Source organism: Numida meleagris, chromosome 1, assembly GCF_002078875.1.
Source record: "Numida meleagris isolate 19003 breed g44 Domestic line chromosome 1, NumMel1.0, whole genome shotgun sequence".
In the NCBI taxonomy this organism is placed as follows: domain Eukaryota; kingdom Metazoa; phylum Chordata; class Aves; order Galliformes; family Numididae; genus Numida; species Numida meleagris.
Genome location: NC_034409.1, coordinates 170,234,306 through 170,261,539, shown reverse-complemented (window position 1 = coordinate 170,261,539; position 27,234 = coordinate 170,234,306). Strand labels below are relative to the sequence as shown.

Below are 27,234 nucleotides of genomic sequence, written 5' to 3'. Positions count from 1 at the left end.
TTTAGCATCCCATTTTGCTGGGACATCCCACTCTGATCCTCTTGCATAAGACTTATATGAATAAAGGCTTTCTAAAAGCTCTGGTTTCCAGAGTCACTGGTTGTCAGATTGGGACCTACAGCTCTCTGAAGCCAATCGCTTTCAAGAAAAAAAATAGGAACAAGGCAGACCTCTTAAATCAGAAATAACTTTATTAACAGTAAAACACAAGACGTGAATAATCCCTTTTACAATAGAATAGTTCCAGCCAAAGAAAATGGAGTGTGTCGAGAAGTGTACTGTTGAAACATCAGGCTAAATGTGTTGACTTCAGGATGCCTCAAATCAGACGCAACAGGAGGAATGCTTGGGAGAACATCCACTTGATTAGCAGTGGTTGTACTCTTCTGTGTCAGGACATGGGGCTGGTAGAGGACACTGAGCTGCCCCAATGCCTCAGGCTCCTGAAACTAAGTACGTCTCTGAGATTTTTTTGTTCTCAAGAGGCAAGAGTCCAAGTAGCATTATTTACACAGTGATCCACACTGTTATTACAGAATATCACTAACCGTGAATGCTACTTTCTTCTAGGTGGTGGTGAAGTTTTGCCTTGACTGTGACGGAAAAGAGAGAGGGCAGAATTGTTCATAGACAGAAGTGGTACCATTAAATCATGATGTATTTCACAGTTCTTTCCTGCACCAGGCTATGATAGCTAATACTTAAGACAAAAAACCTCACACCTTGCTCAAACCCACTGTTACGGCCCCTTGGCTGCATACATCCCTGCACGATTATGGCTTCATTAACCCACGCCAAGGCCTGTTTCTTTGCTTTCTTGTCTCACTTCTCAGCCCAATTTAAAATCACAGAGGTGACACTGAAATGACAGATTAAGCTGCTAACACTGAATTGTCTGAAGAAAACACGCTGCGGTATGCTTAACCTGTACTTATAAAGTGTTAAAAATAATTAAAAACTGAACTCCAATTGCTTGAGTAAGTGAAAAAATTATCTAGAGATGCCTTCTCTCTGCTTACCATTATGTTTGTTCCCTTGCTCTCTTGTTTGCAAAGCATCTCTTGGACATAACAGTGAATCAGTAAGATGTAACACACACCTCAGCATCAAAAAATCACTTTGAAACAGATGATGTGCTTGCGGCAGTAGAAGTGCAATGGGTCAGACTATACCGATTTTTTTTCTAGCTTTTCTTTGCTGATGAGATCTGTATTTAAAATTACTAACTGGTTGGTCTATTTCTTCCTATGCTATTCATATGCAATATTATTTGAAGACTAACACGGACTATAAAATAGCAGCATCCATGGATAATAAAAACACTATGACTGAAGATCTAAAAACTGTTCACAATTAGCTGCAAATGTTCACACTGGCTATATTGGAAGAGGAGCCAACTGGAGGACATAGTGGTTATGTTTGTCTTGCAGAAGAGACATGGCCTGCAACTCAGCCTCGTTATCTGTACGGGCAGCAGCTTTGCAAGCCTAGCCTAGGTGCAAGTGGAGGCGTCCTCTTGGTTGGACTCATGCCTCACCTCCCTAGCAGGTAAGTGTGGCATGGCACTGGTATGGCAATGCAACATGAAGCACACCAGGGCAAGCTGGTTGGGAAGCCCTGGGGTGAAACAGGCAACACGATCCTGGTTGCTCCTGGCCACTCTGGAGCGGCGTGAGCAGGTGATGGTCACAAACTAAAGGCTGTGTCTTGTGCTGGTGCACATGCAGAAGAGTTTGTCTGCATTAGAGACACTGAGCAATTTCTCTCCACGGAACAAAGACGAAATGCCCACTCAGGCTTTCAGCACCAGAGAAGTCGATAAAGAGCCATGGTCATGTACTTGAGACCCCTTCAAAGTCTACTGAGGTCTATCAAGCTCCTTTATAGATTGATTGCATCCAACCAAAGAGCTGACATCTCTGCCTGAGCAGCCTCTGCACATCCAGTGGTTTGTGCAGTACTGCTGAGGCTTTGGTTTGCATGCAGCGCTTAGCAGCCAAGGATGCGTGCCAGAAGCAAGGAGGAACATGGGTGGATTAGACAAAGTTGTAGTCACAAATGCCTGATTTGCTCCATTTTAAGAGCTATGTGATGGGATGATGTTTACAATGAGAGATGTTTCTAGTGCTGGTTTTATACTCATGAAACATTAATATGTAACAACTCTGTCCTGCACTGAACTCATGCAGAAATAGCTGAGGGTAAATAAACATGCTTCATCCTGACACTGTCTCCACTCACAGAGAGCTCCTGCCTGTGACAACCAGTTACCATTGAATGTCTGCACAGAAGGGATCTCTGTGAGGCACCCACTCTGATGCCCTGCTTGAGGCAGAGACCTCTCCAAGGAGGCTGCTCCAGCTGTGGGAAGGCTTAACACGGTGCTTGCTGGCTGAGTTCTCAGTAAGGAGGGATCTGACAGGGAGGCAAAGCCCATGCTGCACTTCTGAGTGCTCTAGCCATGGCCATAATGTATTGACCGTCTGTTGCAGTGCAAGGTTTGGGCCCGAGCAGAGCAGCAGTGCCACTGGAATGGCTTCAAGCAGCGTGTGAGACCTGCGTCAGTCCCCTCTGGATGTGAACGGCACATTAATACTGCTGCTGCTGATGAACTGGCGGCAATTAGACAGTCTCTTCTCAACTACTTAATAAGAAAACGAGGTCTGAGTACCATGATGGATGTTCTTTATGCCACGGCCTGACCAAACTCCCATCGCTGCCTGCTGATGCATAGTACTTCTCCACAGAAACCTTCAAGAGGGTTTGATGTTGATGGCTCAAAAGACATTTAAAAAATCTGCCTTCAGCTAAGCAGTCTCCCTGTAAGTGGTTTTAAATCCCGCAGGAAGTCCCTCTCAAAAGCTTGGGTATTAATGAATGTCTTTAAAGGCTATAAATTGAATACACAGGGTGATGGGTTCATGAGGACCTTACTGCACAAAGGATCTCCTTCCAAAATGGGGAGGCATTACAGTGAGATAGAAAGGTACCTTGCTGTAAATTATGAGAAACGTGAATTTTTAATTTTTAATTCGCACACTAGAGAAGACTCTCAGAGGGTCTTTCAGCAAATGGTTAAATGATTTGTCTCATCTTAATGTAGGCATTTAAATAGGTCAGAAGAAGCGCACTCCAGAAATGCCTGTTTCTTTCCTTAGGAGGAAGGGCACGTTAAGGTGACAGCCTTTCATGAGACGCACACATGGACTGCAGTGAGGCCAGGAGGGCTACCTGTGTGAGGACTGCTGCAAGAGCAGAAATACAGGAAAGGAAAAGCTGCTCCGAATTTACCAACTTGCATTTAAACAACACAGACACTGAGGCCACCTCCCCACTGGCTCACCTCCTTTTGGATGCATCCAATGTAGCAGTCTGGCTCTGACCATGCCTTCCCCTTACACTCAGTGGGCACACTGTTTCTGATCCACCTGAAAGACCTCGTGATGAGATGAACAGTGCCTCAGAAAACCTGCTTATCTTCACTACCTGCACTTCTTCCTCTGCAGCATCAGCAGGAAACTGGGTTCTGGAACTGCCCAGGAACGGTGCACCTTAGCACAGCCACCTTTGCTCTCTGGGACAGAGAAGACAAAAGCAACACCTAGGCTTCTCTTTGTATGAGGAGAGGAAGTTTCAGCCTAAGAGGCAAGGAAGAATGTAGGATGAAGGACAGTGCTAGATCCCAGACAGAGGAGCTGATTTCCCTGTCCTTAGCTGCTAAACAAAGGGATAAGCAATATGAAAAGCGTAACTGGGGAAAGGGCACAACAGACACCCTGAAAACAGTGCTACCAACAGCTCCATAGAGTGACATACTGAAGACCAAGGGAGCTGAGGAGAAGGTCTGTTTCCACACCCATCTTTCTCCAGTCTGCCAAGCAGTAAATGGCATGTCTGGAATTTGTGTGGAACATTTGTACTGGAATCACTGCCACAGGTGATGCTTCTCCTACTCCACACTGATGATGTTGATGGCAAATGGTGACAGAACAGAGTTCTTCATATTTACAAACTTCCTATAAACCTGCAATTCTGCTCGAACTTAACAACCATCTGTCCTCCTGTGCCCTGCCAATGCTGGAGGCAGCTGATGGTGTGTTTAAAGGAAGGAACCCCTCTGCTTTGTGCATTCTTCTGCTCTGTTCATAACTGCCACCTCGTAACAGGCATTATATAGCATCTAAAAGACACAGAAAGTCTTTCCAGTGAATATTACTTGGTTTGCATATCTGATTTACTTGAAGATTTCACGCATTCCCTTGTAATTAAGCAGTAAAATGTGTAGCATCAGATATTGTGTGAGAAGAAAAGAATTATTTAATTCTAGTGTGTGAGATTTGAGAAGTTACCGCTCTTGTTGACCCTTAATGCAAAGCAGTTTTCAGGGGCCTGTTATGACCGAAGGGAAATAATCCTCTACCCTTTCAGCAAGGTAATGGGGACCATCAAAATGCAGTAGTGTTTCACCTGCCTCCCCAGAAAAGAACAGCACTTGAAAAGGCTGGCTCTGGGGACAATACAGACAATAATTCCTCCTGCTTCCAGGACCACCGACAAGGAACTGTTAAGAAAGCTTTGCATATAGACTCACTCTTCTCTTGCTTACAGCTTATGCTGCCTCACCATCCTGGGCAGGCAAGGCCACAACACTGCAAACGCTGAAGCCTGTCTCAAAGATGAGAAACCATCCATGGGTATGTACGAAGTGCCAGGAGCCCCTCTGCCAAACCCGGGCACTGCAGCCAGGTCAACGACTGGCACAGCACAGGGCACAGCCTTACTGCCTCTTACCTCCTCCTCACTGTATCTTGTGAGCATGGGTCTTCCCATTCCCAACGCAGCCTGTCCCGAGCTGAATGATGATATCATTTCTTGGTTCTTCAATGCACACTTCATTTCCTTTTCCCGAATCACAGTTCAAGTCCCTTTTAGACGTACCCTTGTTATCAGCACAGTAGTCTAACTACATAGTCCTAACTTCAAAACAAACAACATCAATACTGTATAATGGATAGGATTCAGTTTACATGCCGGATACATATGTAAGTATGTACGTACTTTGCAAAAAAGCACTGGAAGTTAATTAGATTTTAAACTTCTAGGCATATACTTCAAATTTTCTTTTTTTTCTTAGGAGCTTGTTGCTTTTCAGTGCAGCAGTACCATAAACTACTGTGTTAAGTGTATCGGACTAGTCAGATGTGTCCAGAATGCTCTGATAAGGTGCCAGAGCCAAAGACATCCCAAGGGCTCTCTCCTCCTGCCAAACCCAGGGGTCTCAGCTCCTCACGGGATCTGTTGTCCCACAGTGCTTTGCAGTACGGAGACAGACTGGAATTGCTGTTTAATCCTTCAGTTCACTGGATAAAAGTCATCTCTATGCTTCAGTCCTGTGCACCACCTAAGGTCCTCTCTTAGATCTGAAGTTACGATGTAAAATGAATACAAATGGTGCCGAGATCTGACTTTTGTTGCCTGCAGAAGGGTGAATTTCACCTACTAGGAACAGCTACAGCCAGGTTTCTGAATCCATGTTGAAGTGCTGAGAATTCGCACCGTTTACTGGCTTGGCTGGGGAATGAAGATGCTCACAGAAACTGCTTGACGCTTTTGCAGGAACTTGGCTTATTTTGAGAACAGATACTCTATACCTGAATTCCTAAACGTATTGTACTGGCATCAGAGTAACTAGAAACCACAAAACGTAGCATGAAAAAAAAATAGGAGAGTAGACTATGTATAGATATATTTACATCTGCATACATCTACATATAGAAGCTTCTGTTCACTGGAAATCCTATAAGCCACTGCCTGCAATAGCATCCATCCTAAGGGAATTCTAGAGATGATTTTAAGAGACTGAAGAGATGGGGTTATGAGGTGAGCCCATCTGTGTCAGCACCTTATCCAGCCATTGCAATGGTCCGTGCAGGTGGATCTCAATCCAGCAGGGTGTGCTTGTAACATCTTGGCGATGATACTCTGCTCCCCAGCCCTAAAAAGCACCAGAGGACCAAAAAGTGAGTCTTTAAAAAAAGTACACGAGTAAACCATAAATTCAGTGCTGTTGGTCTAGGATAGTGACAGGTAGCCCACCACCCAGCTCACCAAGATTTAATGCTTTGTCCTAGGGATAATTGTCTCTAAAAACTTTGCTCCTTTTAAAGTTTATTACTGTCACAGTTACCAGGAACTCTGTACTACTGAGTTAGAAAATGCTTCTCCACACTTCCAGCTGGCGAGGAATGGCCTGTTTCTGAGTCTGGCTGCCTGCAAACAGCCCACAGGGAATGGTCCCCACTGTTTGCATGCCGGAGACATGCCCAGGAAAGTCTGCCAGGCTGTTGTATGCACAGACAAAAAGCAGGCCAGGCCCTGTCATAACACTTCAGCAGGACTGGTAATGTTCTTGGGCACTGCTTCATTCATCGGTAGAGACGCACCCTACACATCTGAGACTCTAGAAGTTGTACATATTTCTCTAAGTCTTTGGAAACTTCCAGCAAGGTTCCCCTGTCCTCTTTACTTTCAACTTAATTAATGTACAGACATTTTGCATAGGTTTTCTAATCTTGAACACGTCCTCTTTTCCCAAGGGAATTCCTGTCTGTCTGCCACAGGAAATCCTGCAGTAATTTCTCCAGATCTTTCTGGGAGACAGGGGAGATGGAGCTTCTGTCAGAAGATGGGCACGTGGTGTTGGCAGGGAGAAAACAGAACCAGGAGCCCCCCGTCTCAAGTCAGCACAGTGTCTGCTTGTTAAGCAGGCAGCCATTCTGCCAGGGTTTGAGCTAGATACACTAATTTTAGCCACCTATGTGAATTCCTAGAGCAGTGTGATGGAGTTAACAAAGTGCCACTGGACTCGACCAGGTGCTTTTATGAGCACAGAATTACAGAAAAGAAGTCATAACATTCAGCATTCATCCCCAGAGAGTTACTGCTTGCCTCTTTTCAGCCCAAATGCAGAAGCTTTGAGTCGTGATGCTTATGCACAGTACCCTCTCTGTGGTTTCACAGCAATGGAAAGGAATCCAAGGGAGAATCTTACAGCTAACTGGCTGCATCACTGACAAAACGGAGCTCAGATCTCCACAGGGCAACGCTCAAAATGCAGTTCCACTGCAGGATGAGACTCTTAATTTGTGGGCCACTGATCAGAGAAAATGAACCTTACCTTTAGTTCTGGTTGTCAGGGAGTGTGATATTTTTAGCATGAAAAGGGGACATGGAGACTGACACTTGCCTAAACTGTACCTAAACCGAAGGGTACCTAAACTGTAAAGTGCTGAACACCTCGAAGTACTGAGGCTGCCAGAAGCCAGTTCTCTAGAAAACCAACTGTGAAAGTAGGACCAACATCAATTAGACGCTGTAAGTGGCCTAGGCAAAATCCATTCATACTTAATGAAGAAAAGAGGCAGAGAGCAGAAGACAAAGATGTGAACCTAACAAAGCCCAAAGAGTGCTTTTAATCAGGAAGCATTTCTCTGGCCTTCAGAACATTTATCAGGCTAGAAAGTGCCTGCGTTAATAGGCACCTCAGATAAGTGTTCTGGAAATGTTTGTATAAAATGCCACCCTTCAAGTGCTGTCATGCTTTTGACTTTGTTAAGAGTCTTAATTACTCAGCTACAGTGAAGATACATGGCCAAAGGGCAAATGTCAGAGGAGATGCTGCATCTCCCGTGACTAGCAGGAAGGAAAACCTATACGAACAGTAATTACAGGTTGCAAACACAACCTGCCTGATTTTGAGGAGTTTGGCAGTCTGTGTAAGTGACTGGGCATCTCCCTCTGCTGGCAGCTCCCAAACACTTCCAGCGTCCTTCCTACTGCCTGCACTGCTTTCCTGGGCTGGGACAGGGGCTGCCAGAGGGTAAAAAGCCCTGGGAGAGGACTCCCCTGTGCTCCCGCAGATCCCACAGCCTCCCCGGATGTGGGTCAGCCCCAGGGCCAGCATGAACTCAGAGATGGAGCTTTTCTAAGGATGGAATAAAATGAGAACAACTTGCAAAGCTGTGGTGGTGTTTTGCACAGAGGATGGGAAGAGGATCCCAGTACCCACATAAGTAGTCTAGAAATTAGCTTTCCACAGTGGAGAAATCAGCTGGGGAATCCTGCTGCTCCTGCCACACCTTCCCAACCTCGTGCAGGCAACAGCTCTCTCCAGCCTGCATAACTAGTGATAGGACAAGTGGTAATGGCTTTAAGTTGCACCAGGGGTGGTTCAGGTTGGATATTAGGAAAATTTTCTTCCCAGAAAGAGGGGTGGGAAGAGGCTGCCCAGGGATGTGATGAAGTCACCATCCCTGGAGGTGTTCAAGAACTGTGTAGATGTGGCACTGAGGGACATGGGTAAGTGGGCATGGTGGTGAGGGGTTGACAGTTGGCTTAGTGGACTTCTCCAACCTTAATGATTCTATTCTATTCTATGATTCTATCGTTTTACCCTCTGGCAGCTCCAGCTCCAGCCCTGTATGGGGCAGTAGGACCAAGCCTGCTGGGTCACCCCCTCAGCCCCAGTACCTGGAGCAATGTGGGAGGGAGGGCACTGGGTTCAGTCCTCAGTTCATTGGAGATCTCTGACTCTCTGCTTTGTGCATCAGATGTCTCATCTGTAGAGAAGGGACAACAGCCAACCTTGTTTTGTTACGTTTATCAGCCGCGTTGTGTGGATGGCAATTATTACCTGCTCTCCCTGGTGATACCTGCACATGTGCCTGAGGGTTGAGCTCCTCCCAGCTGCTCCATGAGCACGATAGGGGTATCACAGAAGAGAGGAGCTTCACTTCCCTCTGTCTCATGTCCTGCCTCCAGAGAGTGGCACAGTCCTGGCAATTTTCTCATGACCTGGTGCCTACCCAGCCCTACCTCCCAGCTCATGCATTGGTGATGTAGAAGTCTGGGACCAGTGATCTGACAGACAACGTACTCCTCTGCCTGCTGCATACCCAATGTCCAAGAGTGTTTATGACCCAGAACTAAATACATCGGGACTCACACCTTGGGAAAGAAATCATTTGAGAAGAATGAGTACAGGAAAGGGTTTTTATGGCCCAGGAAGAGTCTAGTTGACATTTGCATAGCCATTTTCCAAAGGTCATGGGAAAAGGTACAAAATAACTCCTTACACTGGTCTTCTAGTGCCAGAGGCACTATAGTGGCTGCTATTGTTTCAACAAAGCAAGGTGATAATACAGCAGCAGTATTATTTAGTGCATCAATGCCACCACTCTTTGCTGCCATGCTGGGCTTGGAGGCAGATAACACATCAAAGAGACTGCCCCTGAGTTGCTGAGATAATGAAAATATTGCGTAACTGGCTATACTGCCTTTACAAACAACATGCTCATTCATGTCTTCCATTAAAGAAAATGCTGCTTGTTGGGTTTCTTGCTTTCTTTTTTTCCCTTAATGTTTGCGTGTGAACAAGATGCTAGTCCCTTCCCAAGAACAAAGCAACACCATGGTCACAGGCATGGAGATTAAGGTTTGGACTCTTGGGAAAAGTTACAGGGCATTCTTAATGCTCTCAAGAGTTAAGCAGATGGGTCTCTAAGGATGGATGGAAAGAATCAGAACCAGAAAGCTGTGTGGGACTCAACTCATCTGCTTTCCAGAATATGGGGGAACTGGGCTAGAGCCTCAAGCAGTTTTGTAATATCTTAGATGTGAATTCAGTCGGCTTGACTCACTTATTTATTTGGAACCAAATCTGCATGACAAATGGACACGGTCAAGCCACTTATTACGGTGTCTAATAGGACCAACTTGCTTCTAACGGTGCAACTTCCCTAGTTCACAAGGCTGAACGGTGCTGTCAGCTCTTCCCAGCAGCACCATAGGAAGTCACAGTCTAGTACAGCTGTAGTCTTGAAGTATTCACTATTCTCTGAGGTTTAAGTGCTACAACAGGCACCAAAGTAAATCCTAAATACTAAAAGGGGTCAAGAAATATTCTAGTAAGAAGGCCATTCAGAAGATTCAAGAAACTACCACAGAGACCAATATATTGCACACAGAGCAGTCACATTGCAAAGTTCAGATTTCAAAGACATGGAAACAGTAAAGGCTTTGGTTGCCTACTATCTCCTCTAATCAGGGTAAGATCAGTTGTTCTTTTGGGCATTGTATTCTGCTCGCAAGAAGACCTTCTGTTAGTGTGACTGCCAGTGTGAATGCCATCAGGAATTAAGATAATCTCAAGGCAGGGATCAGACAGGTGGCAAACAATGATAATTCCCAACAAGCTCAGTGGGAGGACCTAGTATTTCTTGACTGACCGCATATATGCAAGTTTATAGTAATGGTGAGACTGTAAATTTGTCTAGAGACATAAACACATTTTTTTTTTGGATCTGTGGTTCTACCAAACTCCATTACAAAGCAGTAACAATGGAAGAGATCACGATTGCCCAAGTGCTATGATTACACATTGCTAAGCCCACCTAAGCTGAACTCCTTATGCAGTCAATGGGGGAATGCCACCATTCAGTCTCTGCTTGTTTTTCGTATGAATCTGTGATACACTTTATTTCTGGAGTCCAGGAAGTTCTTAGGTTGATCACAGAATATACTGATTTTTAGCACCTACAAGTTTAAGGCAACACTAGAAAACAAGAAGTCTGGATTGCAATTTGCAGCTTGGGTGCATATCCCTACTTGGGAAGGATTTGATATGGTCTGTTTTGGCACTAAAGCTAGCAAGTGATGGGATTCTTCTTTTCATAAAGGCAAGAGAAAACAATGAAGCCTTACTTTAACAAAGCTCATTCGAATCGTACACATCTTCGTCAGCTCATATACCACTTCAAAACCATGATTGACTGATTGGGCAAGCAGCTGGGCGAAGAGCTGGTTGTTGAAGATCTTGAGGCTGCAGCCACTGGGGATCTTGCAGACAGTGGCTGGGTGGAAACCATGTTGATAGTTACAATTGCGGCTCTGCACAAAAATACTGCTGTCACTGACACATTCAGCATACACTTCCCCGCCAACATAATAAAGATGAACACCTAGAAAAAGAAAACAAGACAAGTATTATTTCTCCACTGTTTACAACACACTTTGTATCAGTAATTTGGTTTGGTTCTGTGAATTCTTTAACTATTTTATTGGTGTGGGCATAAAAGCCCACATCGTTCCAGGAACTTACTGTCATTGAAAAGACAGAAAACTTTGTGTATATCCCTATATCTGTACAATGGACCCACCGGTATTAAGAAGAAATTGTCAAAAACAGTATTTCAAGATAGGAGTACAGGAGTAAAATTCTTTATCTCCCAGTTAAGATTGGTTTAATTCTTTAATCCAATAGCATGGTACTTTATGACACACACATGCACATACACACACACAGAAATGTCAAACATATGCCAGCCATATTAAAGCATGGATCAAATCTGTTAACGAACTGACAAATCTGTTACACATTACACATCCAAATCTATTTTCACCACTGAGCACATGCATGCTGACCAAGACCCACTTCATTGCACGCTATGTTTTACTACAGGGTCCTGCCACATGCTGTTCAAACACACGTGGTGTGTACTTAAAGTCATACAGAACCAAGTGTTTACATCTGCATGACCCTGACTTACTCACCAAATCCGTCTTGATAAAAGCAAACTTTAGCAAGAAAATGACTGATCTGGTGGACTTCTCAGTGTCCAAGCTACTTAAAACATAAACTCTCAAATTTTTACCATGTCTTGGGAAAAGGAAGATGGAAGCACTTCCATCTGTTCAAGGACTCTTATCCACCCAGGATGTCTGACTATATGAAAATATATATAAACTGGTGTGAACATTTTTCTCAGCCCAATTTGGCAGCCTTAGAGTTAGGGATTCTGTGTAAGCTAGTTGTGTAGATGCCTTCGTTATCTGATAGATGAGAGGCACTGTGACCCATCAGTTCACTCCGTCCACCACAGAATGCAGGCTCACAGACAACTGATGGAAGTCTGTGCTGGTGCAGTAAAGGCTTGCTCTTCCCCTGCCCTTGCTACTTCTTCCCACACCTGCCTTTGAGCTGCAGCAGTGCTTGGGGACTGGGCAGCCACCCAGGCCAAGGAACTGAACCCAATGAAAACTAACAAACTTAAAAACAAACAGAACAAAACAACAAAGATCTATCTGCAATAAGCTCTTCTTCAGTGCCAGCATGGCAATGGGAACCTCGACTGCTTAAATGCGAGCATGATACCACACCCTGAAAGGGACCGAGTCATCCTGTGAAGACAACTAGATGTTCAACCTTCCCATGGCCAGATTTGGGAAGATTAACCCCTCCCATGGGCAAGTGAGATGGAAGAACTCTGTTCTTTCTTCTCATAAAAACCACCACTAAATAAAAATAAAATCCTCCTTTCTAATCCAAGGGATGGCATTCAAACCTTTACATACAAATGCACGTGTTCACAGAGTCTAAGAGTAATGTCTGCAAAGCTAGTGATAACTATGCTTTATTAATTCAGTAGTAATTTGTTTTATTCCTGTTGTCTTCTGTACAAAAATGACTGGTTATGTATTCCCAGTCTCTGTTCCTGATTCTGTGGTCATGACAGCAAGGGACAGCAGCACATCTTAAAACAAAAACAGCTTCTGAACAGGAGTGGGAAAGGCTTGGGGAAAAGCAGGTTGAGTGGGAAAAGGATCTGGGAAAAATACACTCTCCCAGAGATTTCCAGTGTGACTCAGACAAGAACCTTAGTCTGTCTTCAAGCCATCACTTGACTTCTACTTCTACGCACCCACAAGATCTCAAATTAAATGTGAGTGACAGGGGGTGTGGCTCACAGCACAAGCTGGTACTTCACTGAGAACACAGGTGAGACCACAGCTCCATTAGACCAACCAGTCAGCAGCTTCAGTCCAGACGCACGTGGAGATGCATTTTGTGACTGCTATGACTTGACCAATGTCTCCTTTCCATTCCATGGAAGGGGGATGAAAAGGAAGGACATAGATACTAAAATCACAAAGGTCTTGGCTGACATTGATGGAGTCCAGGTAAATTCCTGAAATAGACTGAGAACACAGGGAAGGAAGGGAAGAATAAGGACACATGTTCTCCACCTTTCAAACCTTCAGGTGTGACTACTAATTTAGGGCGGCTGTACTTCTGGGTGCTAAAGTGCAAAGTTTTAAAGGCTGAATTTTCACATTGAATACCCAACTTCTAAAAAAAAAAAAAAAAAAGAATGCTTTCAAAGGCATTACCAAAACTGCGTACTACAATAACAAAAACACCAAAGTCACTTTTGAAAGTGGCTCTAATTTTCTTTTTCCTTGTGGACTCTTAAAAAGCAATAAATACAGCAGTAATGAAATGTTAGTGAATATTTCCATTTTTCTGCTATTCACTCACTGGAGACAAGCTCCCTGAAGAAGCCAACCAGCTGAATGCATATTTGTAAAAGACCAAATCAAAGGTCCATATTTTTAGCAGGATTTCATTGCTCTCTGCAGAACCTGGAGATTCAGCAGTCTCCAAGCATCCACATCTTTTTGACATTCTGATCAGTAGTCTCCTTTTTGTCCTTGAAGTCTGACTGCTGAAACAGGTCCAATTGCTAGTAGATGCTGCATTGTGTTCTGGATTGTTTTTAGCTTTGATGTGGTATTTCCAGGAAACCGTTTCATGCTGATACACTAGATGACAATTCAATCTCATATCCTTATCCTACTGAGCTAATCTTGTTTACTCACTCCTTTTTCTCCCTTGTTAACATGTGACAATTGTATCAATTTCGGTAACTTTCATCTGTCCAGTGTGTCTTTGAACTACACACCTTTGGAGTTGCTCTGTGCTCTTCTGCAGGCCTGTACTGATGCCACTTCTATTCCACCTAAACATGTTTTTTTAAGATTTGCATGAACAGAGAAGAGCATTAAAATTGAGGATCTCAGATATACTAAGCTCCTCCCTAGGCAACCTGCTCCCTTCCCTTGGGCAGATTCCTAGTGTAAGACTTAAAAGAACTTTTAATCAATGAAGACACATCTTCAGATTTGAAAGGATGAAGACTATTAGCATTTACCTCATATTCTTCCTGTTCTGTCTCTTCGTATTTTGGGGCAGAAGTCCACAGGATATAAGATCCTCAAATGGCAGCTTTAACTGGGATTTTTGTCGTTCTTCTTTTAGGGTCGGGCTCAGCTTTGATCTACACCCCTTTGACAGCTTATGCTGATTGAGAAGCTTTGCCTCATTTTCTGAGTAAGTTAAATCTAGATGTACAACTCATTTCCACTGCTCACAACAATTTACTATCTCAGACACCTGTAGCATCACACCACCTTCACAAAGTACATTTGTAACACAGGTACTTTTTTTCCTTCTGAAGAAAAGTGCAAGAGCTGAGTGCAATATCTCTTAGCCTTCAGGTTCACTGCTGTTTGTAAAAACTATGTCTCATTTGTCTCAGACCTTCCTCATACTCAGTCATTCTACACTAGACTATCAAGAGTCAATTAAAATATTGCTCTAGGCCTGGGAAATGAGGTGAGGTTGACAAGATAATAGGTTTGAAACAATTAAGAGTTAATTAGCCCAGAAGAGAATCCATTCCCAGGCAGCTACTGGTGAGAGGCTGGGTTGGCAAGAAAATGAGTCTAGACTGGATATACTAGAAGAGGCAAAGCTTCATCTGCACAGAGAAGTGGCCAGTGCAGGGCTTCTGACTCACTGCCACAAACACCAATAAATTCTGGGAGAATATCAAGCACTACCCTACCCTAACAAGCTGGGGTGGAGTGCGTGTGGCCATGCGTATCCAGGTGTGGCCTCGCCCTACTTGTCACCAATAGCAGATGATCTTTTGTGCACAAGATGTGCATAAACCAGAAGTGAAGCATACAAAGAGAACTGCTGGAGGCAGAATCCAAGACTTCATTTTACTAGTTGACAAGGCAGACTGCACTGATTTCCTTACGTTGCTAGGGAAAAAAAATCTATAAAGACAACTCTTTTAGAGTTCTTCAACTAAATAACTCAACTGCTAAGTGTTTCATCCATCTCCCTTTGTTATTTGGTGGTAGAAGAACCAGCCCTGAGGCACCAGCAATTATCCTTTTAGTGGCATTTCAATGGCAATATTCCCAGTTGCCAGAAGCTCTAATAAATAAAATGAAAATACATACTGCTAAATTAGAACTTACAACTATAAACAACATTTTTCTCTTTGCTGGCCAAGTAAATAGCTTTTGTAAGTAGATACTCTGCTGATTGTTATTCAGTCAGAAAAGAATCAACTCCTTCTCTTCTATTTCAGAAGTAATCTCAGCTTTGGTTTTAAGACAAGCACATCTGACAAATCAGCTAGAATTGTTAATGCAGTGTATGGTTCTCTTGAGCTCTGAATATTCCCAAGGAGAAGGAGTTTGCTCTTACCTTTTCCTATGTGTCTCCTGGTGTTTTCTATAGTAGAATTGCGGTTTACATTTGAGAGCAGTCCCAGGCAGAACCTGTTTTTGTTATTTGAGGGATCTGTAAATCCATCTATGAGGATACTTCGAGAAGAAGCCTGGAAAGTCTCTCCTACCCTGTTGTTGAGTTCATAGTAGGCAACTGAGCACCAATGTTGTGGTTCTTCATAGCAAACAGGCCGAAAATCTGTAGGAAACAAAATTAATTAGCTCCTTGGGTCTTAGTAATGCTTTTTAAGCAATCATTCTGTCTCTTTTCCTCCCTTCTGTCCCTTCCACACCCCCAGCTCTTCATCTAAACAATCATTTATGTCAGACTTAAGCTCAACAGCAGCTTCTGCTCCTTAATTTTATGACCAAAACCCCAAATGTGCAAAGAGCTGGTATAGCAGTTTAGTTAACTATGAGCCTTTGAGGAGTCCCTCTTGTTCTTAAAGAAGTGGTGACCCTAACGCATTAAATTAAGCACATGCTAACATTCCTTGCTGAACTGAGGCCCAATCTCTACACTGAAAGTAGTAGGGGATACATCCATTCTGCACACCAGCAGGAGCTAGGGATGACAGATGGGCTCAAAGTAAGTCACAACAGAGCCAAGCCTTAAGTCTAGTACCAAATGCTGGAGTTCAGAAGTAATCAATCATTTCCCCCACTCCACCTTTCTTTCCTTGCATGCTTTGAGGCGTTCTGCTTCTGTGTGGGTCTGTAAGTAGAAATGTCATCAAGGTCATTTCTTTCAGATCTACCCCTGCCCAGGTTTTCTAACACAGAGACAGCAAAAGACTCAAAAATGTAAAAGACTCTGAGATCTCACCTGTCCTACAGGAATTATTGGGAAACTTTATCCTGCTTGTCTACCACAGGCATATGAGACCTTCTGCCCCAGAGCACCTTTGTCCATAACCTGTAGTAAACTTCCAACCAAGATTCACTACAGCTGTGATCAGAGATGGTAAATTATGCTGAGGAGATTCAAGTCTCAACAATTTATTTAAAAATACTGGTGTCTGATAGCTAGTAATTATCTAGCCATTCTGTGTACTCATCTGTTATTAACACTACCAGCCTCAACTTCCTTCTCCTCCAGTTCTGATACAGACATGTTCCTCACTGCTTCAGAAAGCTGTACTTCACTTGAATATGTCCTTTTATATTCTAGCCAGACAGTAATATAACATTAATACAAAGATGGTAATAAGAAAGTTTCCAAATGTAAGACTTTAAAGTACATGAAACCCAGAACTGATGGTGATAAAGAAATCACTTTTGATATAGATAAAGTTCTTTTGTGTTGTATTACTCCCCTTGATTTTATATCTTTGTCTTTACAATGTAGATAACAGTGTTTGCTTTCATTAACAACTTTCTAACTGTAGTAGTTCATGGTTTCAAGTAGAGTCTAATCTCTCTAACTTCACATGTAAGTCACTGAGTTCTTAGATCATCCCGTTCTCCTAGCTAATGGATAGATCTAATACACAGCCTAACCCTCTAAGTTGTCTGAAAACTATTATTACAGATCACTGAACACTGTTTTTCAAATAATACTTTTTTTGCTTCACAATTTTTCTTTGAAAAATACTATAAATAGTTAGTTACTTTCAGTTTCTCCATCGGCAGATTTACCCCCATTGGGCAAAGACAGTACCAGTTGGCTTTCAGCTATTGCATCCATTGACCGCCCATTGTGGTTTCCTGGAGTTTCTCTTGCATGGTAGGGTGGGGGTGGAGTTTCCACTATTAGAGAGAAGGAAAGAAAGAAAAGAAGAAAAGACATCTAAATCAATACCTTGGTAAATTCTGCCCAGCCTTTCCTAGTGAATACATACCACTTCTTCAGCACTGCTTAGCTACAGAAGGGTTTGAAACAAAGCACAAATCTGAATCTGATCGCTTCTCAGCCTCCAGAGTAAGACCGTCACATGTTCAGGAAGAATGGTATGGAAGGGCAGTCAAGTTGGATTCTGTACACTTGAAGGAAGGAGGCACAGTCAGAGCACTGCCTCAGGCCCAGACCACCATCCAGCCAAGTTTTCTGATAATAAGAGTTGTTACACTAAGTAAGCAAAGCGGTTTCATCCTTCAGTTCCAGGCTTCATTCCTAAATGTAAAACCCTTGCAGAGGATGATTTAACAGCAGAAGCTAACATTAACTGTTCCTTGGGGAAAAAGTTCTCTTTCTCCACAGGCTACAAAGAAAGCCTGGAAAGTCTTCTATTCTAAAGTGAGACCTGGCAAAACTCCCTCCAGATTTGCCCTTTTTACCTCTGTCCTAGCTATATGACATCCCATCAAACAGCAATGAATGAAGAAAAGGTACAAAGCCACAACATGCCAAGCTCCTGGTATGTCTCCTTCGTGCCATAGTAAGACAGAAAATGGAAGGTGGTTCTCTGTAGTGAGGATTCTCAAGAAAGACAGGAGACTTTAGAAAGCCAAAGAAAAAGTGACTTTGTTTTTTCACTAGAAATCGTCAATGTTAAACATTCAGTGTTAAACACTGAAAGTACGTAGTGACTATAAACTCAGTGGGCCTATGATGTGTCAGTTACAGTGGTGACAGAGCCTGTATGGCTATGGGTCTCTTTAAGAAGTTTATCCCAGTTTCAGGCCGAAGTTTCCACTTGCGTATGGGTTCTGTTGGCCCTCAAGACAGAGCAAATTCACCCAGAGTAGAAAAATGTGGCCTGTCTCAAAAGATAACCATTGAAACTTCCAAGTACATATTGCACAGGAATGTTATTAATTTTTCTATTTAAGTAGTATTCGTGATATAGGAATCTCATACACTACACAATATTCCTAACATATACAGGGCATAACTCTCCCACAAAAATGCAGCATGCTAAAATAATAAAACAAAATAAAGAAACTGTGGAAAATAATATTAAGTTACAGAAAGGAAATAATGTGGTTATACAAGTATTTTTGCTGTCTACACCTCAGCTAGTCACTAAAACATTCCATATACTCACTTCTATACATGGTGCAACTCAGAAACTTTAGACATATACCTTAAGAAGAAATGAATCTTGTTCTAGGAATGTCTATTTTTCTCTACTGCCTACAGAGCAGAGAGCAAATAAACAATTGCATCAGATGTAGAAATTTGCATTGCTGACATCTCTGTTTGGTCTCATCAATCCTACTCAAGGTTCTTGATATAATCCTAGTTTGCTTTAGATAGTTGTTTAACCCTGATTGTTACACAGGCAAATTATGTTTATCAGCATTTCCTGTGCTGTGATAGAATGAAGTTCCAGCGGAGCCACTTACATTTTTAAGTAGCTTTGCAAGGTCTCAAGTTCAGTTAAATTATACGAGTCAGAGTCATTATATACTTTGCAATGGTCCTGATTTACCTGTCAGGACCAGCTCCACTAAATCCAGCTTGGTTACAGAGAGGTGAAAGAAAGAAACGGGAGAAGACAAACAAGTCCTACTGCTCGTGAACATGTTTGGATGTTGCTAAGTATGAGTTAATCTGAGCTACAGATCTAGAGAAGAAATGAACAACAATTAATTGAATGTACAAGGAAGGGAAAATGTGTTGAAAGTGTCCGGCTTAAAAGGAAGTTCAAATACTACAAATACCTTGTAAAACTAAACATCTTTCCTGCACTTAAAATCCTAATAGGCATATCATCAAATATATGAATTCAAATACTTTGTAGTTGATACATTAAAACATTTATCTACAAGATTCTGAGCTGAATTCATCCTTTTGAAAAAGCTGAGTTCGCTGAAACTATTTCAGAGTGACAACAAAGTGCAGAAGTGAAACTGAACCATGCTTTGATATTAAAGCTGGCTCTCAGCTGTGTTGTATGATACCTTCTTGGTATATTTAGTTAAATTTTCAACATTTAGGGCAGTGCCAGGTAAGGAGTTCAAAACACAAGCAATCTGAATGACTTAACCTTGCTGAGTTTAGAACTGTGGAGCTGATGAAACATGTTCCAAAGTCATGGGAATTTGCCTATTGGCTTCACCAAGTTTTGGACCAAATTATTAAACATCTTAACTTCCTGAAGTTTATAGCCAATGGGATCATCATGTATTAAAAAATATTTCTGTGTACCAATTTCCCCATTTTATTCTGTCTCTCCTGGTGGAGTTTCTAAAGGTCCCCATGCTCACCACCTTTGTTAAAGGTGCCTAACTTAGGTGGGCAGCTCTGGGCAGAAGGTGTCTTGGCACATCTAATCCTCTCCTGAACTTTTCCATTATAGTAATCATGAAAGTTCATTCATGCATTCTAGGAGTGGAATGATTACAGCTCTTAGCTCCTTGAGTAGCCATCAGAAGGACTGGGAGACAATACTAAGAGACAGTCCCAAGAAATCCCATTCCAAATCCATCCTGTCCAACATTTCAGTTTGTAGCTACAGCCTGGAGGGAGCACACACAATTGGCTCCTGATCCCAGGCCCTAGCAAGAACTTTGACTGCCTCAGTTGGAATTTCTGAAAGCCCATGCTTACCCGTGAGCTGATATGGACTTCCTGGTCCAGAAGAGCTTCCTGGTGAGTTGGGGTAGCTGATGCTGTTAGGCGACTGGGAGAACATGTGGCTGGGTGATGGTGGAAAAGGGGTGCATGGAGGATGCTGGAAAGAATCAGGATAGGTGGCATTGTGCGGCATCAGTGGCTCGCTGTGCAGAGAAGTATTTCGAAACTTGGCGAGAAGGCTGAGGTGAGGGTTAAACTCGCTGTGTCTTGGAACGAGTACAGGAGGTAGGACTGAAAATCAAAACAAGAACAGAAAAAATCTGTTTAGAATTGCACTCTTGAAAGTGTATCTTCGTCATTAATAAAAAGCCATATTCCTTGCTATCTGTATCGCTCAGTATATACAAGTCATTGAATGGCAACAAATCTGTCCAAAAACAAGAATCAAAACCTGATATTAGACCATTTTCCAAGACTTGCAACCAGTTTCCACATTTGCATGTAAAAATAAGGTCTCATTCCTAACTTAAGCAAGGTACCATAAAATTCACATGTACAGCATGTGCACAAAGTCTTCTTACAGAAATGCAAGTGACATATTTCTCCTTCTCAAAATTATCTCTTCCTTCTTGAAATAATGACTATATCAGGGGTTTGCTAAATATTATCGTCAGATTTTTCCAAAATCAAAGCCAAGTTTAATAACAATTAACAGTGCTCAGCAATAGACTGCATTATTTTACCACCAGATTGGCAAATAGAAGCACAGACCAGAAGCTAGAGACTACATTTGAAAGGTTTTCCGGTACTTGTAAATGCTGCCAGCCAGACAGTGGGATCTTTAAAAGGAAATATAAATGGCAATTGAAATATTGCAGCAATATTAATCTAGTTCTTGCAATATAGTTAAAAAAGATCTAGCATGAAGAGACAAATGTAAATGGTTGATAGTTAAGACATGAAAAACTGAAATACAAATTCATCCATGCAAAAACCGGTCTAATAGAAGAAATAATCTCTCCTCACCCAGTCTCTTCACTTACCTTACTGTCTCCTCACTTAGTGTCAGTGCTGCAGCAGTATTAGTGCACTGAGAAACACGAAGTTCACCTAAGTGGTTTTGGATTTTGAACTCTGACTTACCAGGAGCAAGAGCAGAAGTGGAATCAAAAAACTTCAGCAGACAGTACTATCTGAGTTACCTACAAAGACGTTGCCCTGAGACTGGAACGCAAAGAGGCTTGCTAAATATCTCTCTATATGAGAGTTCAATGTAAGGTTTTGACTGGGTCCCTCTGTAGTTGTTGCAGGGGGAATACCATCTACAAGGTGCAATTCATGTACCCCAAGAATTCCCTTAGTCACTAGCTCTCTTAGCACCTAATTGTCTTTGCTAAGCCCTTAAACACAGGCATGGGGAATGAATCCCCAAGATCTAAAAGGCACAAAAGAAGATAAAGAGGCAATTTGCTTCATTGTGACAAGGATGAATTGTCCCAACAACTGGAATAATCCAGTGGGCTTGTATTGATTGACCTGGTGTATAGAGTTCCTCCAGCCTAAAACCCAGCAGAACGTAACCCTTTAGTCTCTTCTTACTAGCTTACGGAAACAAATAGTGATGTGCACCCTTAGTTATAAATGCTGACACAAATACATTGTTTGAACGTGTTTTAACAGATTGTTTAGGCCCAAAAGCTCTGTCAAGGTAAGGCTAATTCTTTTTAGGTAGGTTAGATAGCACCTTTAATTACAGTGAGCTCTCATTTATACAGTGTAATGAAAGAGTGGATTAATTGCTACAAAGCAAATAATACAGAAATAATGCAAAATGTGTGCATGAGAAGGAACATGTTCCTTGGAGATCAGTGTACCACACTACTGGCTGAGCTGGGGCAGTGGAAACAGAAAGGGCTATGCTAGTACCACCGGCACGTGTCCAGCTCCTTGTGGCACCATGCTGCAGCAGGGCTAAGCCACGCTCCTGCCCTGCCACTGGCACACACCATTTGAGAATCCGCCAGTCACCAGTGAACTGCGGAACTGAGCACTACACACATACAAATGTTAGCGTGATGACAGGAGGTTCACTGTAGAAGTTAACTTCTGACATGCCTGGAAACATAGGCACTAGGATTTCTGTTATGTGCAGCCCATTCTCTGGCTCAAAACATTTCTAAATATCTACTGGCCAGCACAGGGCTGGTACTCCAGAGCTTGCTTTCTTTCCTTCAGCCCCTGTCTGTGTGATATAAGATATTTCTGCTTCTTTACCTCTTCTTTAGTGTTTTGGTTCTCCTAGACTCCTCACGGAGGACTCATACAGGCAATCCAGGCATTGACATCTCAGCCTGTTACCCAGGCCACCGTGGACCATGGATCCCTTCATAACCAGTGGAGAGAAACAGACTCCTTCAGCATTCAGTTCTTTTGCTCTGTATGGGGACAAGGCACTATCACCACTGCAGATGTGGGTCAGCTAAATCCCTCCTGACCCATGCTCCTCAGAGCAGCTCCAGGATGTGAGAGCAGCTCCGGGCTGTGAGCTGCTGCTTCTGGAGTTTTCCCTTGCTGCTCCATGGAACTGATGTGATGCTTGCCAGCTTCACTGTTGCCTGGCCAGCTCTGACCAGCTCCGACCAGTAGCTGTGGAAAACTCTGGAGATCCCTTCCACCCAGCAGTGGTGCTGAGCAACACTGTGCAGGGTTGAGGGGCAGGCACCTCACTGCAGGCCTCACTGCTAGGAACGCAGTTTTCTCTGGCCCTGTGAGAACTCAGTGTGACTCCTTTTCTAAACAAAAGCCAAGAACCAAGATGTGTCAACAGCACTTGCCAGGGAAAGCCTTTGACTTGCCCTGAGTGAGTCAGCAAGAGGAATTTTCTAGCCCTGCAAGGCCTTGAATTCATTCCCAGCTCTGACCAGGCTACTCTTTTAATTTCTGCTCTGCTGCACAGTTTTTGCCACCTCAGTCAATCTTTCCACTCGCTGCCTAGAGGGCTAAAGCCTCTGTGGTGGTGACGAATTCTGAGATTTTTTTGTTTGTGGCTAAAAAAATCCCCTAAGGGCCCCGTTCTTCTTTCTTTTGGTAGCAGATGCCATTCTCCAAGGCTCAACAATCTTGAAGGAACTGTGACCAGAGGCATGAAACTGAGTGACTGAGTGCACCAGGTCTTCACAATTGATCTGCACTGTCACCACGCTGTGGGATCTTTTTCTTTTACCTTCTATTCTCATCAAGAGCCGGGGATGTATCCTTCCTGTGCACCCCTAATTGCTGATGATCTTTGTTCAACTGAAGACAAATACAGTCATGTCCCAAGTCTTGCCGCTGCCCTTCCTGCTCTGTTCTCTCCTGTTCTCTTCAGCTGTAATTCTTGCCAGAAACCTGGTTGTCCCCATGGTCATTGAGCCTGTGACTTCAGAAGCTAGCAAGTAAACTGTCTGCTTCATCCTTTAATTCCAGGTGCAACATCTGCACTGCTATTTGTGACATATCAGCTCATCTTCACAGAGTCTCCTGCCTTTGGAAGCCTACTCTCTGGTGAGATCCACTTGTTCCCCATGCCTATGCCCATTCACAAACGTCAAACGTGGCCAATAGTAAGATCATCAGGTGGTCTTCTGGTTGGGAAGATTTCAGATCATTGTCCTACTCAGGCTTGCCAAAAGCAATCAGTCCAAGTTGAAAGTTCACTTAGGCTTCTGCTGTCTACAGCAACATTGCATATTATAACATCCACATGTAAATGAACTCATATAAAGTAATGCGATAAATGTTTAGGCAGCTTCATATTTTTCCCAAACTGCACATTCTCCTGAAAATCAAACATTTAGACTTCTGACAAGATCTTCAAGGGGGAAGCAGAGCCTATCCATCCTATCTATCTCCTTTATGCTAGGTGGCCTGTCCCCTAGTTGCACTGTGAAGTTGCACAAATAGAGGAAATATTTGTGGTTTGTTGTTGTAGTGGTTTTTTTGTTTGTTTGTTTTTCTAAATGGCACTTGTTGCTCAGCAGACTTGCAAAGAGGAGATCCACTGGGGACACTTGCAGTAGCAAGGAATGCTACACACAATCCAGGCAGTGCCAGTCAGCACAGACTTTGATGTGTCTGGGCAGCATGAAGACACAGGTTGCTCCCTGATAACAGAGGCCTAGGAATCTGCCAGGTCATCAGAGAAAGGGCAAGTCCCTCCCATCTTTGACACAACACACTCATGCTGACTAAAAGTTAAGGTGTCTGGCCATGGAGTGGTTGATTCAGTGAGACAGATTAGAAAAATGAAAGTGAACCTCCAAAGGATGGACACTTGCATGAAAATAATACTGGCTTCTGCAGTGTAAAGAAATGCACTGCAGAATCACTTAACGAGTTGATTCTGTAACTCGTGAGGATGAGGTTCAGAGGATCCTACATAACCCTAAGATTTCTGACAGCCTAGATATAGAAGATTTCCTGTAGCTAAAAGAGGAATTTTATTTGAACAGACTGGCACCTAGATCAATTGCTCCCAACCTATTTTGTGGCGACCTCACTGTTACCATTTCCGCATCAAGCTCATTTCTTCTCTTCCTTCATCCCTATCTCTTCACAGCACTGCTTTCTGACTGCAGATCAGAGCTGCATTACTGCCACTTGCAGTGCTGTGAGTTATTTCTCCTGCTGCTACCCCAGCACATTTGAGTAGATTGAGCTCCTTGCTGCTCCTCATCTTTAGCAGGGAGGTGACTCTCTTGGGAGCCTCAGCATCTCAGCTGTCCCTGTGAAAAGCGTGATGCGGGTGGAATACAAGAACAGCTCCCAGGTCCTGTAGCTAACTGGAAAAGCACAGCATGCACCTTCACAGCTGTGCTCTCTTTCCCCTCCAAAACTAGGTGATCATGTCCAAGTTGTCGTAAAGTGCCCTGTGTGGACTGAGCCCTGCACCCTGAGAATCACTAGTACATAACTGCCTGCACAAATCACAGCTGTGCTACAGAGCACACGAGCATTTCAGCATTTCTCAGGCTGTAGCCTAGCTGTGTTTCATTTACTAGTAGACATAGCCAGTCTGCATTTAGGCAGGCAGGCTAAATGATAGGGACATATCCACAGATGAAGTCTGAGCTTCGTGACTGGAGGAAGCTCTGGAAGCCATTTAGTAGCTGCTGTAGACACAGCACAGACTGTAGAGACTAGACACAGTACTAGTGTCTGTAGAACAGATCAGAAGACCAGAGTTTAAAACAGCCCTGTGCAGAGCTGTCAGCAACTGCACTGAGGAGTCTCCATTAACTACACTAGAGTTACAACTTAAGAAATGAGAAAGCACCAGAGACTACAGCCTTTACAGAGAAAGATACACAAAATGGGATATTTTATGAGCATCTTTTCTTAGATTCTTTGAGAGTTTATTTTAGAGAGGCAGAAGATCAGCTCTTTCCACTGAAAACTGTTGACAACATGCACCACTCCCTGCAGCTGCAAAATTTTTAGTTCTGACAATGTTTACAGCAGTTCAGATACAACTTCAAAATGACAGCTCTGCTGCCGTGGAAGGACTATCAGGAATGGGAATGGCCCCATTTAACAAATGTTAACAAATGTTTTTCCCTTTTTTCATCTGTGTGAAAAGAAACATCCCACAGTTCACTTATCTGATGCTAATGTCACCTCAGAGTAAAGTTCATGCCAGACAAAGAGTAATCACAGAATAATAAGTATACACTTACCAAGCATATCCATTAGTAAATTAAATTACCATGATTTCTGGCAGCAAAGGAGAGCAAGGTTAGACATTAGAAATCACTTTGAACTGTAAGGATAGCAAAGCAATAGATTCACTTGCCTGGGGAGGTTGTGGAGCCTCTATCACATGGGATTTTTAGTGCTAATTAGGAAAAAACAGAAATCTGTCAGGAATGTACCTGGCAATTTGTTCTGTTTTGAGAGTAGGGGGAGAGGGGAACAAGATGACTGCTCGAGATCTCTGTCAACCTTATGGAAGTCAACACTGAAAACTACAATTCCCTAACACCTGTTTCACTGATACAAAGCCCAGCTGGACCCTTCAGTGAGGTCATAAGTTTTCAATGTTGACCAAGTCTAGTCTAAAGAGGATCATCAGTGGAAAAACTCAAAGTTTTATGAGAAGTTGGGGGACTAATTTCACAATGAGGTAATTAAATCCCACTGAAGGCAGACCATCAGGCATTTTAATAAGAATCAACTAACCTGGTTTCACATCCGTAGCAACAGAAGCCATCTTATTGCAACTCCGATCTTTACAGAGAGAGCTAGAGATACATTTTTCCTGTGAATCAATGAGTTATTTTTGGTTTTCAGACAATAAGGCATAAATCCAGCCAAGGTGATAAGACTAGGCTGGTGCCTAGACTTCAGGCTCACAGACATACCCATGACAAGAGCATAAAGGAGTAGGATTAGAGGGTGGCCAGCAGCCATGACCACAGACAGGAGCCTTGCTTTCAGCACCCTGGACAAGATACTTAGGGGTGCAACGGAGCGAGGACCCCAGCCAGGCTCCCGCTTCTCATAGCTGGTATCCGTGATGCTGCTAGACAGGGGAAGAACCAGTGTCCTTCACCATCAAACAGAGCCTACCTTTTCAGGTCTCAAAGAACTCATTAGGATGCATTAGGTACAGACCTGCCAGCACAAGAGCAAATAGAGAGATGCGAATCGTTTGGAGATGATATAATTACCTGGGGTTTCCACCCGTCGGTAATGGTAGGGGTTAATGCACACTTCTTTCTGTTTTGAGCCAAATGGGAACTCACAACATTCCAGTGGTTTCAATTCATGGTGAGACTGTAAATCAGGCCAGCGCCACACTCTGCAGTATATGACATGGGGGAGCCCCTTACGGTGAGACACCTGCAGCCGCCCATCCAAGGAACGTGGGATCGTGACACATTTACTGGGCTGACCCGGGCAGCTTAGAGCCCTTTCCAGTTCTTCCATGGCACCTTTTTTCTTCTTTAATTTCTTCACCAAGGAATCAACAGCCTTTTCTGCCCACTTTTCCTCTTCATCTCCTTGTTTCCAGCCCAGCAGCCTTTTCACTGCAGGGCTGGTGAAGGAGAACAAGGAACTGATAGGGGTGCTGGAGTGCATAAGAAGCAGAGATTACACACCAGTGTCAGCAGAAGCACAAATCACTCTCCTGCCTTGTAAGGCTTGGACAGAGTTTTCACAATACTGAGATGGATGATTCCTTCAAAAAGAGGTTCCTTCACACATAAGTTTCTGTAGTCTTAGGTGCTGGTTATAAGTAGTCCAACGGGCTGGGTCTCAGAACTTTCCAAACATCAAGAAGCTGCTGAAGCCTGGAATAACAACACAAT

At 43.3% G+C, this 27,234-nt stretch overlaps 1 protein-coding gene across 3 annotated transcripts; it reads right to left on the bottom strand.

Annotated features, from left to right (window-relative positions):
• On the bottom strand, positions 168 to 27,234 carry SMAD9 (SMAD family member 9). 3 transcript variants are annotated; one of them, XR_002432876.1, is made up of 7 exons: positions 26,593 to 27,233; positions 19,919 to 20,176; positions 17,035 to 17,172; positions 15,401 to 15,622; positions 10,762 to 11,018; positions 4,792 to 5,995; positions 168 to 3,574 (listed from the first exon to the last, which is right to left on the bottom strand). XR_002432876.1 is itself a non-coding variant. In XM_021377635.1 (7 exons), the coding sequence occupies exons 1-6, from the start codon at positions 27,002 to 27,004 to the stop codon at positions 8,568 to 8,570; spliced, it is 1,338 nt and encodes a 445-aa protein (XP_021233310.1). In that variant the 5' UTR covers positions 27,005 to 27,234; the 3' UTR covers positions 5,866 to 5,995; positions 8,530 to 8,567. The 3 variants fall into 3 exon arrangements, 2 of the variants coding, with proteins under 2 accessions (XP_021233295.1, XP_021233310.1); XM_021377635.1 differs by lacking the exon at positions 168 to 3,574 and adding an exon at positions 8,530 to 8,618 and having other exon boundaries at positions 5,866 to 5,995; positions 26,593 to 27,234; XM_021377620.1 differs by having other exon boundaries at positions 168 to 5,995.